Source organism: Rana temporaria, chromosome 1 (genome assembly GCF_905171775.1).
Source record: "Rana temporaria chromosome 1, aRanTem1.1, whole genome shotgun sequence".
In the NCBI taxonomy this organism is placed as follows: domain Eukaryota; kingdom Metazoa; phylum Chordata; class Amphibia; order Anura; family Ranidae; genus Rana; species Rana temporaria.
The window spans coordinates 271,892,152-271,906,541 of NC_053489.1; the positions used below are offsets into that span (position 1 = coordinate 271,892,152).

Genomic DNA, 14,390 nt, shown 5'->3' on the forward strand with positions numbered 1-14,390 from the left:
TTGGTAGTGGTGCAGAGATGAGTCCAAAAATGCACTCAATGCATGGGTTAATACTGAGGAAGGAAACAATCTAGTTCTTCATTTTAAGTATATATTTTCTCAGCACACAAAGACTACATACTGCCTATTTAATGGGGAGATTTTGCTTAATTATGTCCAAAAAAAATACAATAACCATGCATGAAATAGACGTGCATCTGTGGAAAAAATACAAAATGTGCTTGTTAATTTCATGCAATTGCTAAAAAAAAAAAAAAAACATTGATAGTGTGAAATAAAGGACTGGGAAGCTCTGCATAAATTTCCCTCAGAGAATGTTAATGAACATGAAACCAAGGACTGGCAGTGAAATAAAACATCTAATAAATATTTAAACTGTTCTGCATTAGAAACAATTTACGTTAATGACATTTTCTAAAAACAAAAAAAAAAAACAATAGTGGATTGGTCTTTGTATATTAAACATATTTGATTTATGTAGAGATTTAGATGATTTTAAATAGGTGGCAAACAAATGACAGCACATTCCGAAGATGAAGAGCAGTCTGAACTGATAATCTGAATTATTTTAAGATCCGTAGAGCAGATGGGAGACTGAAAGTCTTGATTCCTGTGCTCCAATAAATGTCGCCTGTGTGTCTCTTGCTCATTTGTTCTATGGATTTGTAACCTAGGAAACCTGAACGTGGACTCTGAGAAGTATTGCTGAGAAACCATTAATCCCTAAATGCAATATATGTACAGAGGATTTTGCTTTATTTTTACTCATAAAATAATAAATTGTACTGTGCAACACAAGAAAATGGCGATTCTGTGAAAATATCACCTCACGTAAGTCTCTGTATTTACATTTTACAGCCAAAGCTAAGTAACTGGGAGTGGCCTGCTAATCATTTGAACTACAGCTCCCTGTATGAAGTACAGTATGTACATTATAAGTTTATGGAAGTACAGAAATTGTTTTTAAAGCAAAGGGATACATTTTGTTATAAAGCTCAACTCCAGGATACTAGCAACCCCCCCACCCCCCAACAACACAACCACTACTCCTAACTAGCTGAAAATATAAAAAAAACATATCCAAGTGCCCATTTTACCTATCTAAAGCCATGATGACTTTTTGCTCTTCTTCTGTTTACTTCCTGGGATTTTGTTTGGGTGTCTACATCACTGTCTGAATTATAATTGGTGAAGGTGACACTTGCAGAGGCTGGGTCCACTCTTATAGGGTCCTGAGGCAGAAGAATGTACGGGCGGCAAGGGGACCAGTGCCCAAGAAAATAACTAGCTGGGGAATGCCCCGTCCCAAGGGCAGGAAATCAGCTTGGCTTAAACTGTGACTTTGATTCACTACACTGCAGGATGTGTTAGGCCGCGTACACACGGTCGGACAAAACCGATTAGAATGGACCGAGGTTCAGTTTCATCGGTCCAAACAGACCGTGTGTATAGCCCATCGGTCTGTTGTCCTTCGGTCCAAAATTTTAAAACATGCTTTAAAATCGAACCGATGGACCGCTGCCCGATCGGTCCAAACCGATGGTTAGTACAGAAAGCATTGGTTCAAAACCCGCGCATGCTCAGAATCAAGTCGACGCATGCTTGGAAGCATTGAACTTCGTTTTATTCAGCATGTCGTGTGTTTGACATCACCGCGTTCTGACCCGATCAGTTTTTGGAACGATGGTGTGTACGCACATCAGACCATCAGGCCACTTCAGTGCTGAATCGATGGAAATGGCCCGTCGGACCATTCTCATCGGTTTGGAACGATTGTGTGTATGAGGCCTTAGGGCTTTGAAATCAGGACTAAGGAGTAAAGTACCATAATTGATGCACAATCCACTAGTCAAATTTCATTTTTATCTGGGGTTGGGCTTTAAATATTGGGGTCCTTGCATGTGACCTCTTATTGTATCATATGTTAATGTAGTGTGGGATTTATACTTGGCAGGTGTATGGGTGTCCCTTAAAAACCAGGGGCTCAAGGTAAAAAAGATTTAACCATCTTCTTCCCCCATTCCTTTTGCTACTTTTTTTGCGAGTAAATAAAGAGGAAGGCAGTGGTGCAGACCATGTGTGCTTCTCCCCCCAGTCACTGTACAGAAAAACCCTGAATTACCAGGCTCTAAGTAGTGGCTGGGGGAAAATACACGTGATCTGCATTAGTCCTCTTCTCTCATCTCCCATAAAAGACAAAAGCAGTGATAGCAGTTTTTCGAGTACGTAATTGGGGACCAGAGGGTAAAGTGAGGACTTTTTTTCTGCCACTCTAGAAATCTGCCAGCTGAGATTAGATTCTCACATTTCTACATAGTAGAGATGCCTTGAGAGTCAGAGAAATCCTGTGATGACACTTGATATTAGAGAAATCTTCAGTTTGAAATCCAGATGAGTACAACACTTTGCTACATGACACATAGCTTATGGTCTGTGTTATGTGTCACTGGGAGCAGGCGATTTCACAGCAAACCACTGTACTTTTATATAGCAAAACAAATAAACTTCCAGACATTAACAGAATTGAAAGGTTTATGTAAATTACAAAAAGGCCTGGTAACTTAGATTGTAATAATTGCTAGGAGGGAGGTGCTTTTTCTTTTTAATTTCTTACAAAATTCCTTACAAAAAATTACAACTTCAAAAAACTCACCAAAAACTCACCATGCCTCTTACAAAATACATTTGACTGTCTATTTTGCAAAAAAAAGGGTCATTTGGGGGATATCTGCACTGTCCTGACATTTGTGGGGCTCAAGAAATAAGATTAGTTAGTACATCAGGATTAAACGATTTTCAGATACTGTATATATCATAGTTTGTGGACTGAATAACTTTCCTACAGACTAAATAATATACACTGACTTGGGGTATTTTCTCCAACGAAATGTAGCAGATTTCATTTTGGCCTAAATTTATGAGGAATCATTTTTTATTTGCAAAAGATTGTAAAAGAAACAATGAAAAACTTTTTTTTTTTTTTTAATCGTTCTTTTTTTTATTTATTTACCAAAAAATAAAAAACCCTGTGGTGATTAAATAACACCAAAAGAAAACTCTATTTGTGTGAAAAAAAATTATGAAAATTTCTTATTGGTACAGTGTTGCATGTCCGCACAATTGTCATTCAAAGTGCGACAGTGCTGAAAGCTGAAAATTGTCCTTGGCAGGAAGGGGGGTAAAAGTGCCTGGTATTAAAGTGATTAACCCTATAGTATCTGATCATTTCTTATAGATTTTATAGTGAGGGATAGAATATTGAGATAAAGAGATAAATGTGGTGTACATGTCCATACCTCTGGCCTGTAAATGTCGCTGTTTACAGTTGTTACATGTATAATCCGTTCTATACTCTGTACAATGTTAGTTACAGTTGCTGATCAGAAGCATGCACATGCATTAAGTATGCTTGAACTTGTTAATGAAGCACTCTATAAGTATAAGGGGAATGTTTCTTCTATCTCTACCTCAGCCTGCACCTTTTAAAGCACATCTTGGTGAGCCCGCAATGCCTTTTACTGCTTGGATTTGTATAAGAATTACCGGTATATACTGTACTCGTTGCTAATCCGGAGGATTTACCTATTACTAGAAAGCTTTTCCTGCAAAACTGGTTGGTTACCTTAGAGACCCCAATCTTGTGCTTGTCTGTGGTTGCCTGACAGTGACTATAACATTTTGGCCAACTAGTTCACGAGCTGAAAACTACATTGCAAGAAAAGTAACTGCTATATTGGGCAGGGGGGACCTTTTGCTGCACTAATCCTACAATTAGTGGATGGTCTTAACACAACAGCTTCAGTTGACCTACGATATCAGTGTCCAAAGTTTCATCACTCAGCAACACCTCACTGAGCAAAAAACTGTACACAGAATTAAAGTGTGATCAGATGTGAAACCAGTGTGCCAGAGATTCTTACCCTTCTCTGTAAGAGAAGCTGTTTCTCCAAAACAGGCACAAATACGGGACATTCTACAAAGCAAATGGCCAAACTCAGAAAATGAATTAATCCCTATTCGACAGTCTTACTACAGGGTTGAACATGAACTGTTTTTACTTTATTGCTGTATTTTCCATGGATCTCATTACTTACTAGTACCAGTCCAGAGACCTTGAGAGAGCGTCCTATGCAACTTGCACACAAGAGTAACCTGGGAATTGTTTGAACAAAGCAAAGACCATGTGAGCTATACTGGTGGCTATGCATGGATGTCCAGGTACCAAGTGCTGTTCAGTCTTGCATTATATGAGTCATGACAAATCTGCTGTTACACACACTCCAACACCCCACCCCAACCAGTGACATTTACTAAGTCTGCTAGGAAGAAGCTTTCTGTTGATATTGTACAGTAGGCAGGGGAGGGCTGGCAGGGGGGGCAGGGTGGAAATCTCCCCCCGGGCTGGTGACACTATGCACAGCCACGGGCCGCCACTACCAAATGCTGTTTTTGCAGAGCAGAAATATACCTGCTGGAGCTCTGTTAACACAGGTCACAGCCGCTGCTCACCTCCCACTGTGCAGCCGTGCCTGTGTCAGCTTCAAGGTAAATGGCTGCAGAGCTGAGCTATGTCTCGTCTCACACATAGCTCAGCCTCAGCGCACACCAGCTCTGACATCCCCTTCTCTCTCTGCACAGACATGAGGAGAGATAGAGGTCATCTGCTCCTCCTCCTTCTGAGTCTGGAGAGGGGCACTGGACAGGAAATTTGAACCCAAAAAAGCATCAGACAGCCTGCCTGCACCTCAGCCTCCATCCTGGTAAGCTCACCCTCTCTAGTCTCTCCTGCCTCCCAGTGTATAAAAAGGGGTGCTCTGTGGACTTTGTTAAAGGGGAGGGGGGCAGGCTTTGGTGAGCAGAGACCCTCTTTACACAATAGTCCACTCTGATGTAAGGGGGGCCTCTGTGCGGACTCTGATGTAAGGGGGGCCTCTGTGCAGACTCTGATGTAAGGGGGGCCTCTGTGCGGACTCTGATGTAAGGGGGGCCTCTGTGTGGACTCTGATGTAAGGGGGGCCTCTGTGCGGACTCTTGTGATCATGAAAAATCTTAGACTGGTTTCCTCGATCCATCACTTTTCCACGCTCTATGGGCCACTTGACTGGACTTGCCCCCCAGGCCTAAGGCTGCCAGCCCTCCCCTGACAGTAGGTGCTTTTGCAGAGTCACCTGTTGACTGCTGTTTTGCTATAGCATTAAAGTGGTTCACCATCAAAAGTCAGCAGATAAAAATACTGTAGCTGATGACTTTTAATGATAAGATACTTACCTGTCCAGGGATCCAATGTTGTAATCACCAGGGCCGGTTCTTTGGGTCCGCAGCACGGCCAGGATAAGTGTGGAAAGCTGTCTCCCCCAATGTTCATGTGTGAATGGTCCCACAGCCTCCTTGGACCTGTGACGTGTCCCAGAAGGTAAGCGTTATCAGTGGCAGTGGGGAGCCGGTACCTGTCAAAACTAGGTACCTGCTCCCCAAAAAAAGATTTTCCAAAAGTAGAAGAGGAGGGGGGATTAAGAGCAAAAATTCAGTTTTTCAGTGCAGTTCCGCTTTAATGAATCAGTACAGTGAATGGCCTTTGTCCCAAATATAGAATATGCTACTTGCTACTTGTTGCTTGCTAACATTTATTTCCAAAGTCTTTGCCAGGGAACCTAACCCAAGGAAACTAGTATCTGACAATTGGCCACAATTTGTTTCATCTGAATTTGAAAACTTGAGAAAGATTGTACAAGAAAATCCTCAGTTTTTTAGCCTCAAGCAAACTGAGAGGTTGAAAAGCTCAACAAAAGCTCTTCAGACTGAAAATCTTAAAGGGAAATCTTGGAAAGTTTTTACATGTAGTCCCTACATGTCTACAGTGTGACTAGACATATAACTGCAGTAAGCATCACCAACTAAACTGCTACGTGACATAAAAATGTTCACTAAACTACATGTTGCAAACATACAACTCTCACAAAGTCCAGTGACTCTGAAACCATTGGTTGCTATGACTGTTAAAGATCAACAAAATAAAAGTAAGACATATACTGGTCAGAAACATGATGTGAAAGAAGTACACTTTCCGTATGGATCTATAGTTAGAGTAAGGAAACCTGGTTTATTGAACCAGGGACAATCCAAATTTTCCAATCTTATTAGAGTGACAAGTTAGGGAGGACTGTATACCTGTGAACTCTCTAGTGGTTGCATATGGAATGCCATTCGGCTTGCGCCTGTTAACCACTTGCCGACTGCCACCGATAGATATACGTCGGTAGAATGGCAGGGCTGCGCAAAGCAACGTACATGTACGGTGCTTTGAATTTGCCACTTTGCCGTGCAACGTCGCACGACTGCCCAATTGTCAGTTAAAGCGACGCAGTGCTGAATAGCAAAAAATGTCCCAGTCATTGGGCAGCCAAATCCTCCGGGGCTATAGTGGTTAAGCAGGACATTTCAGCGGTTTTATTTGCGTAAGTACAATTTCTGTTTAACTGATAACAACCAAATTGTAGATGAGGAAACTAAACCACGAGACATATTTGGGAATTAGAAGGTCTTCTGTGTAGATAAAGGATTATGTGATGTAGTCATAATGCACAGTACAGTTTATGATATAATTCTTTGCATTGTTGTTGTTTGTATTTTTTAATAATAAGGAAAAGATTCTTGTATACTATGAGGGGAATATGCCACTATTTACAATTGTTACAGTTGTTATATGTATAATACTTTCTATACTCTGTACAAATAAATAGCTATTGTTCCTGCGATAATATACCCAGAAGCTTGTACATGAATTATGTGCACTTGAACTTGTTAATAAAGCACTCTCCAACTACTTTGCCTCCCCGACTACAGGACACAAGAGTAAAGCCCTGTACACACGATCGGTCCATCCGATGAAAACGGTCTGATGGACCGTTTTCATCGGTTAACCGATGAAGCTGACTGATGGTCAGTCGTGCCTACAAACCATTGGTTAAAAAAACGATTGTGTCAGAATGCGGTGACGTAAAACACAACGCCGTGCTGAAAAAAAAAAAGTTCAATGCTTCCAAACATGCGTCGACTTGATTCTGAGCATGCGTGGATCGTTTTTTTTCTATCAGTTAGGTATCCATCGGTTAAATTTAAAACAAGATTGCTTTTTTTTCACCTATGGATAATTAACTGATGGGGCCCACACACGATCAGTTTGGTCCGATGAAAACGGTCCATCAGACCGTTCTCATCGGTTTGACCGATCATGTGTATGAGGCATTAGGAACGTTGTAAAAAGAATTGTTTAAATCTTTTTTTGTCTTGCTGTTTCTACACACCCTCTTAGATGATCCAATATACTGTATATGTAGTGCCCTGTAAGAACAGTGCAATTTTAGCTCAGTAACAAATAGACATGTGGCATGCTGTATGTTAAAATATGTTCCATGTCAACTGTAGCTAAGTTTAAAAAGCTGTAGATAAAAACCACAGCTACCAACCTATTTAAAACATTTCCTATTGGGCACAGTGAGTGCTTCAAGGACATGCAGGCATAACGGAACAAAGTTAGCAATAACTAATAGGTAAAATGACTGTTCTCTCTCTCCTTCCTATCCATCTTTCTTGTTATATAAACTGTCTGTATTTATTCCACTTTTTCTGGCCTTGTGTGTCATCCCATCCTTAAATGCCCACATTAAAAAGTTCACAAGGAGAGCAATGTCGCCTTGAGTTTCATCTAATATTTCCTGCTGCTTTGCATGCAAATTATATCTCCAGATTGTTTTCTTTATTTCTAACATGTCATTATCACAGCTGTGGTGAAGTGGAGATGGCACCATTATGTTTGCCTTCATGGGGTGCTTATTATAAACAGGCACTGGTAGCTACAACTGCTATCAGAAGTCTTGTTGATGATATAAGGAAAGGCAGCAAAGTAAAAAAATACTAATATTCAGTTCACAAATTGTTACACAACAGTTTATATAACTCCCTTCATGACTACAGTGTGTTACAGTCAATTCTTCAGAAGAAATAGGTTCCTTGTATTTGTCCCTATGGATAGTTTGGCAATCGATTAATGTTACCTCCAACATTTATACATGGCAACTTTTTTGACCACCAGCTCACTCAGTCAATGCCTATAAACTAATAGATGTCAGGCCCCGTACACACGACCAAGTTTCTCAGCAGAATTCAGCCAGAAACTCGATCGGAAGCCGTATTCTGCCGAGAAACCCGGTGGTGTGTACACTTTTGGCCGAGGAAGCCGACGAGGAACTCGTCGAGTCAAATAGAGAACATGTTCTCTATTTCCTCGTTAGTCAATGAGGAAACTTGGCTCGCCGAGATCCTCGGCGGCTTCACAAGGAACTCGACGAGCAAAACTATGTGTTTTGCTCGTCAAGTTTCTCGGACGTGTGTACGGGGCCTTACAGTAACTGTAATTGAATCTATTCTACACAATACGTCATTACCAAAGAGACTAATGAGCTACAACCAGTGACAAGCATGGCACAAAGGGGTCTTCTTATAATAAAAAAAATATTGTCAGCTCCATCTAATAGCCAATGTAATGTGTTATTTTCTGAAATACCACAATCAGGAAAATACTAGATGGATCTGACGATCATAGTAAAGAACACATGAAACAAATTTTAAAACAAGTTAAGCAGATCCAAGCACAGCACTTGTTTTCTTTAGATAGAACCCAAAATGGGAAGCATTGTAATGTTTCCTTCCATTTTGCAGATTTCTCCTACTGAAACATCCAGTAGATTACAGAACCAGTTGTTTTCAGTTCATAACAACTGTCAATAACTACAAAATAATAAAAATAATAATATACATTGAATATATAAATTATCACTGTTGCAAGGTCTCACAGCAATCATTAAAGAAGGAGCCGCTGTCAACAGGACCTCTGTTGTCACACTGTCAGATGGTCTTGGCTGAGCAAAAAAGGGAATGTGCACCGTTAGGGGCATTCTAGGGTGCACAAGGTAATTCAAGTTTTAATTAAAGCTCTTCCACTTTATCTTGTCCATTATTGGTCCACACGTGGTTAATATTAAACATACATTTTAAGACAATGTAAGAGAATGTGAGCTTTGACTTTAGGCATGACAAAACAAGAATATACAAAAATATATAGTTTTTTATTATATAAACATAGCAAAAATACCCTGGCTACATTCACAGCTGTGTCCTTGTAGTGGTGACTGACGTTCGTAAAGAGCTCCCATCCAAGATTACCCAGCATCTAGCTTGTTTTTGGGGGGCTGTCTGCTTTCTGGCCATTGATGATATCTTTAACCACTGGCACTAGCTACTAAAAAAACAAACATCTTGTAGGTGCTCTTTGTCACCAGATATTTACTTTTACTTTGGTAAACCATCATCCATCCATCTACCTGTAGTTGCTGGCTTTCTTTGAAACTGATTTTATATATCCTACTACATTGCTTTCTGGATGGGATTACTCGACTTCTCGACAGTCACTCTGCGCTCTATTTGCTTTTAGCTGCAACATTACATTATTTACTATATATCACTCCAATGCTCCTGCAGAATTGCATGGCGCGTAACATGTAGAGCAAGATCAAGTTTACATCTCTTCACTGCAATATAACCACACTTTGGAATTTACTCTTATTATGAAATAAGTTTTTCCTTAATTCCATGTAGTTGTAATATGGTTATAGATAGTTGCAATTTTAACCATTGGCTGATCTATTAATGTGGATTGTATTTATTTCTGCTATGTTTATATAATAAAAAAATGTATTGCTGTGTATTCTTGTTTTGTCGTGCCTAAAAAGTCCAAGCTCACATACTCTTAAATTTTCTTTAATCTGAATGGAACGTCGCACGGTTTATTTTATGGAGTATCCACAGTGCCACTCTGTGATGATACAGCAGATTGTTTATTAAGATAAAATATCAACCCACTTTCAGCTACTATACTTTTTAACTGGAACTTTCCCATTACCTAAGCATGTCAATGTAGTGATACCATCATAATTTTCTTCCTTTTCTCTTTCACCTCCAGTACTCCTTATTTTCCCAAAATGTGCAGTCTATGAAGACTAAACATTGATATTACTGATATGTAAATTTTGACTTTCTGCTAAAAATCAGTAGCCTAGTCTTCATCTTCCTCTCTAACGGCTTCCCTTGGCAGCTGACATACTGCTGCTACTCTGTAGAAATCAGTTACACATGGCATGTCATAGGACATGACTTCACCTTCTCTGAGCTGTGTGAGAAACAAGATGTCAGAACCCAGTTAGGTACGAATAGCTGAGTCTCAGGGAGAAGACTGGAGCAACCCACTTGTACCCAACTACAGGCTCCATTTATTGTTATTATTTTATTTCCAGTATGGCCTCCCTCAGAATGGTGCAGCGTTTAATCATACCTGTGCTTCTCCTATTAAAGGCAACCACAAGTGCAGACCTATGGAAGGATCCATACAGCTTAGATCATTCAACACATTCTAAAGTGTAATGCCGCGTACACACGATCGGACATTCTGACAACAATACCGTGGATTTTTTTCCGACGGAATGTTGGCTCAAACTTGTCTTGCATACACATGGTCACACAATTCTTGTCGGAAATTCCGAACGTCAAGAACGCGGTCACATACAACACTACGACGAGCCGAGAAAAATGAAGTTCAGTGATTCCGAGCATGCGTCGAATTGATTCCGAGCATGCGTAGGATTTTTGTGCATCGGAATAGCATACAGACGATCAGAATTTCCGATAAGAACTTTTGTTGTCGGAAAAATTGAGAACCAGCTCTCAAACATTTGTTGTCGGAAATTCCGACAGCTAATGTCCGATGAAGCCTACACGCGGTCGGATTTTCCAACAACAAGCTCACATCGAACATTTGTTGTCGGAAATTCCGACCGTGTGTATGCGGCATAAGAGCTTAAAAACACTGAAATAATGGCTGGGAAGTAAATATAAGGCCCCATACACACGAGAGGATTTATCCGCGAATACGGTCCAGCGGACCGTTTCCGCGGATAAATCCTCTCGAGGATTTCAGCGGATTTCCATGCGATGGAGTGTACTCACCATCGCATTGAAATCCGCGCCGAAATCCTCTGGCGATGACGTGTCGTGACGTGCGCGACGCTGTCATATAAGGAATTCCACGCATGCATCGAATCATTACGACGCATGCGGGGGATCCCTTCGGACGGATGGATCCGGTGAGTCTATACAGACCAGCGGATCCATCCGTTGGGATGGATTCCAGCAGATAGATTTGTTTAGCATGTCAGCAAATATTTATCTGCTGGAATCCATCCCAGGGGATAAATATCTGCGGAAAAAGATCCGCTGGAGTGTACACACCATAGGATCTATCCGCTGAAACCCATTCGCTGGGATTTTTCAGCGGATGGATTCTATCGTGTGTATGGGGCCTAAGAATTTATCTACAATGCGGAAAAATTATTTACTAGAGTTTAATCTGCAGAAGATAACATATATTGTTTTAAAGAAAACTTCTCCACCAAAATATAAATTACTAATGCAGTAATAAGTGGGAATATCAATCTTTGACAAGAAATAAACTACAAAAATAGAGGCGATTGTGTTTCAATGATTACTGTTTATAGTCTAAAAGCTTTTACTTAAAGTGAAGAAACAGAAGTTGCAATACTGCTTTCTTGACTTCCGAGTAATTCTTCAAATTTAAGTGAGTCATAACCTCATTTCAGCTACTATACTTTTTAACAGGAACTTTTCCATTACTCAAGCATGTAAATATACCATCATAATTTTCTGCTTCATCTCTTTCACCTCCAGTACTCTTTATTTTCCCAAAATGATATGCAAATCAGTAGCCAAGTCGATATCTTTCTCTCTAACTGCTCCCTCTGGCAGGTGACATTTTGCTACTGCTCTGTGGAAATCAGTCACACATGGCATGTCATAGGAAGGGCAGAGGTGACAACATGACTTCACCTTCTCTAAGCTGTGTGAGAAACAAAATGGCAGCATTCAGTTGGATATGAATACTTGATTCTCAGGGGGACAGACTGGAGCAGTTTTTGGTAACTGTCTATACACTTATGCCTTGTACACACCATAAGGCTTTTGCCCGGTCAAATCACATCGGAATTCCGATGGAATTCCATCGGAGTAAAATAGAACATGTTATATATCTAAACTCCGACGGAATTTATCGGAATATATGACGAAAAAACTCTGATGGGGCTACACACGATCGGAAGTCAGTCAGACTTTTTCCATCGGAAATTCCGATCGTGTGTACAAGGCATTACAGATCATTGTTAAGAATAATTTTAGTAAACATTCAAAAGGGAAAGGTCTGCTTTGATGTATGTTCTGTTTCTTGTAGCGTATACCATTTTTACAGTCCCTAAAAAGGACAAAATGTGAACTTACCCTGTAATAATCTGTACTGTACACATCTCTAGACATTCCAAAGTCTCCAATTTTCACTAAGAGGTTTTCTCCCACCAGGCAATTCCTTGTTGCCAAATCTCGATGGACGAAGTGCTGTGAGGCTAGGTACACCATACCTGCTGCAATCTGCTGGGCTATGTGAAGCATCTGAGACTGAGTCAATTCAGCTTGGCGGTTTCCTTCTGCCATAAGCACGGCATCTGGTCCATGGGCCCTGAAATAGAAACAAAATTGTTATTAAAAAAAGATCACAGTAACTGAGCAGTACTGTAACTGGATAGGTTTCCTAGGAATTCTAAATGTAAATAGTAAATCAATCAAATAGAGATTACAGTGGTTACATTTATGGACTTGCTAAAGGAAAAGGAATCAGGGCCAGAAGTTATTGTGCTTCCCTGATAGCACACAGACCCTTATCAAAAGAGTTACAACACATCGTTTTACCTAATGTGAAGAAAACAATGTATATGTATAGAGTTTCTGTGTTTGTTTATTGTATTGCTGTTTTCAATGATCATCAAACTTAGACCACAAGGTCTTTTAATTGCAGATGGGGTTCACTGTACTCATAGAGAAACCTGCTAAAATGTGCAAGGTCCTAAATGAATTGTCAGAGAAAGAATGTGTAATATACTATGATAGCCACTCAGATATTGGCTTTCAGCAGTTTATGTAGTCAAGATGATTTGTAATTGCTTGCTATAAGTAATAGTGAATATTAGATGCAAGAAATGTGTATTCTAAATGGATATTTCTTCATGAACATGAGTTGTCAATGCCTCCTTTAGTTCAATGTAAAAATATCAAACATAGAGAGAGAACGTTCATGCAAGATATGTTATACTAACACTGAGCATTTTGCAAACAAATTCATTTTCTAATATAGAATTTATAAATTGATATTGCAAAACACTGGATCAGATTTATTAACGACCGCCGCATGTACATATACGTCCACAGAATGGCACGTACAGGCAGATGGGCGTACATGTACGTCCCTGCCTGAACGTGGGTCGGGGGTCCGATCGGGACCCCCCCGGTACATGTGGCGGTCGGAGATCATCTAGGAGTGATCCGGGATGAGGGGGCGGCTATTTGTTTCTAGCCACCCCCTCGCGATCGCTTCCCGGAGCTGAAGAACAGGGAGAGCCATATGTAAACACAGCTTCCCCCGTTCTTCACTGTGGCGGCTGCATCGATCGTGTCATCCCTTTTATAGGGAGACTCGATCTATGACGTCAGACCTACAGCCACACCCCACTACAGTTGTAAACACACACTAGGTGAAACATAACTCCTTCAGCGCCCCCTGTGGTTAACTCCCAAACTGCAACTGTGATTTTCACAATAAACAATGCAATTTAAATGCATGTTTTGCTGTGAAAATGACAATGGTCCCAAAAATGTGTCAAAATTGTCTAAAGAGTCTGCCATAATGTTGCCTTTTACAAAAAAAAACGCTGATCGCCGCCATTAGTGGTAAAAAAAAAAAAAATCATAAAAATGCAATAAAACTATCCCCTATTTTGTAAACACTATACATTTTGCGCAAACCAACCGATAAATGCTTATTTTTTTTTACCAAAAATATGTAGAAGAATACGTATCGGCCTAAACTGAGAAAAACATATGTTTTTTTTATATATTTGTGGAGGATATTTATTATAGAAAAAAGTAAAAAATATAGCATTTTTTTCAAAACTGTCGCTCTATTTTTGTTTAATAGCGCAAAAAATAAAAAACGCAGAGGTGACCAAATACCACCAAAAGAAAGCTCAAAAAAAGGACAACAATATTGTTTGGGAGCCACGTTGCACGGCCGCGCAATTGTCTGTTAAAGCGACGCAGTGCCGAATCGCAAAACCTGGCCTGGGCCTTTAGCTGCTTTTTGGTCCGGGGCTTAAGTGGTTAAAGGATATACACCTACGCCGTAGCATTGAGCATACGTGGACAAGCAAGTTGTATCTGCA

The 14,390-nt window shown here is 40.2% G+C and overlaps 1 protein-coding gene across 4 annotated transcripts in view; it reads right to left on the reverse strand.

The window, feature by feature from the left end:
• Positions 1-14,390, reverse strand: part of NTRK2 (neurotrophic receptor tyrosine kinase 2) — a 287,133-nt gene that overhangs the window by 31,276 nt on the left and 241,467 nt on the right. For all 4 annotated transcript variants that reach the window (XM_040355520.1, XM_040355522.1, XM_040355519.1 and 1 more), the window contains one exon: positions 12,400-12,634. In XM_040355520.1, coding sequence (XP_040211454.1) covers positions 12,400-12,634 — 235 coding nt within the window. The remainder of the gene's footprint in view (positions 1-12,399; positions 12,635-14,390) is intronic.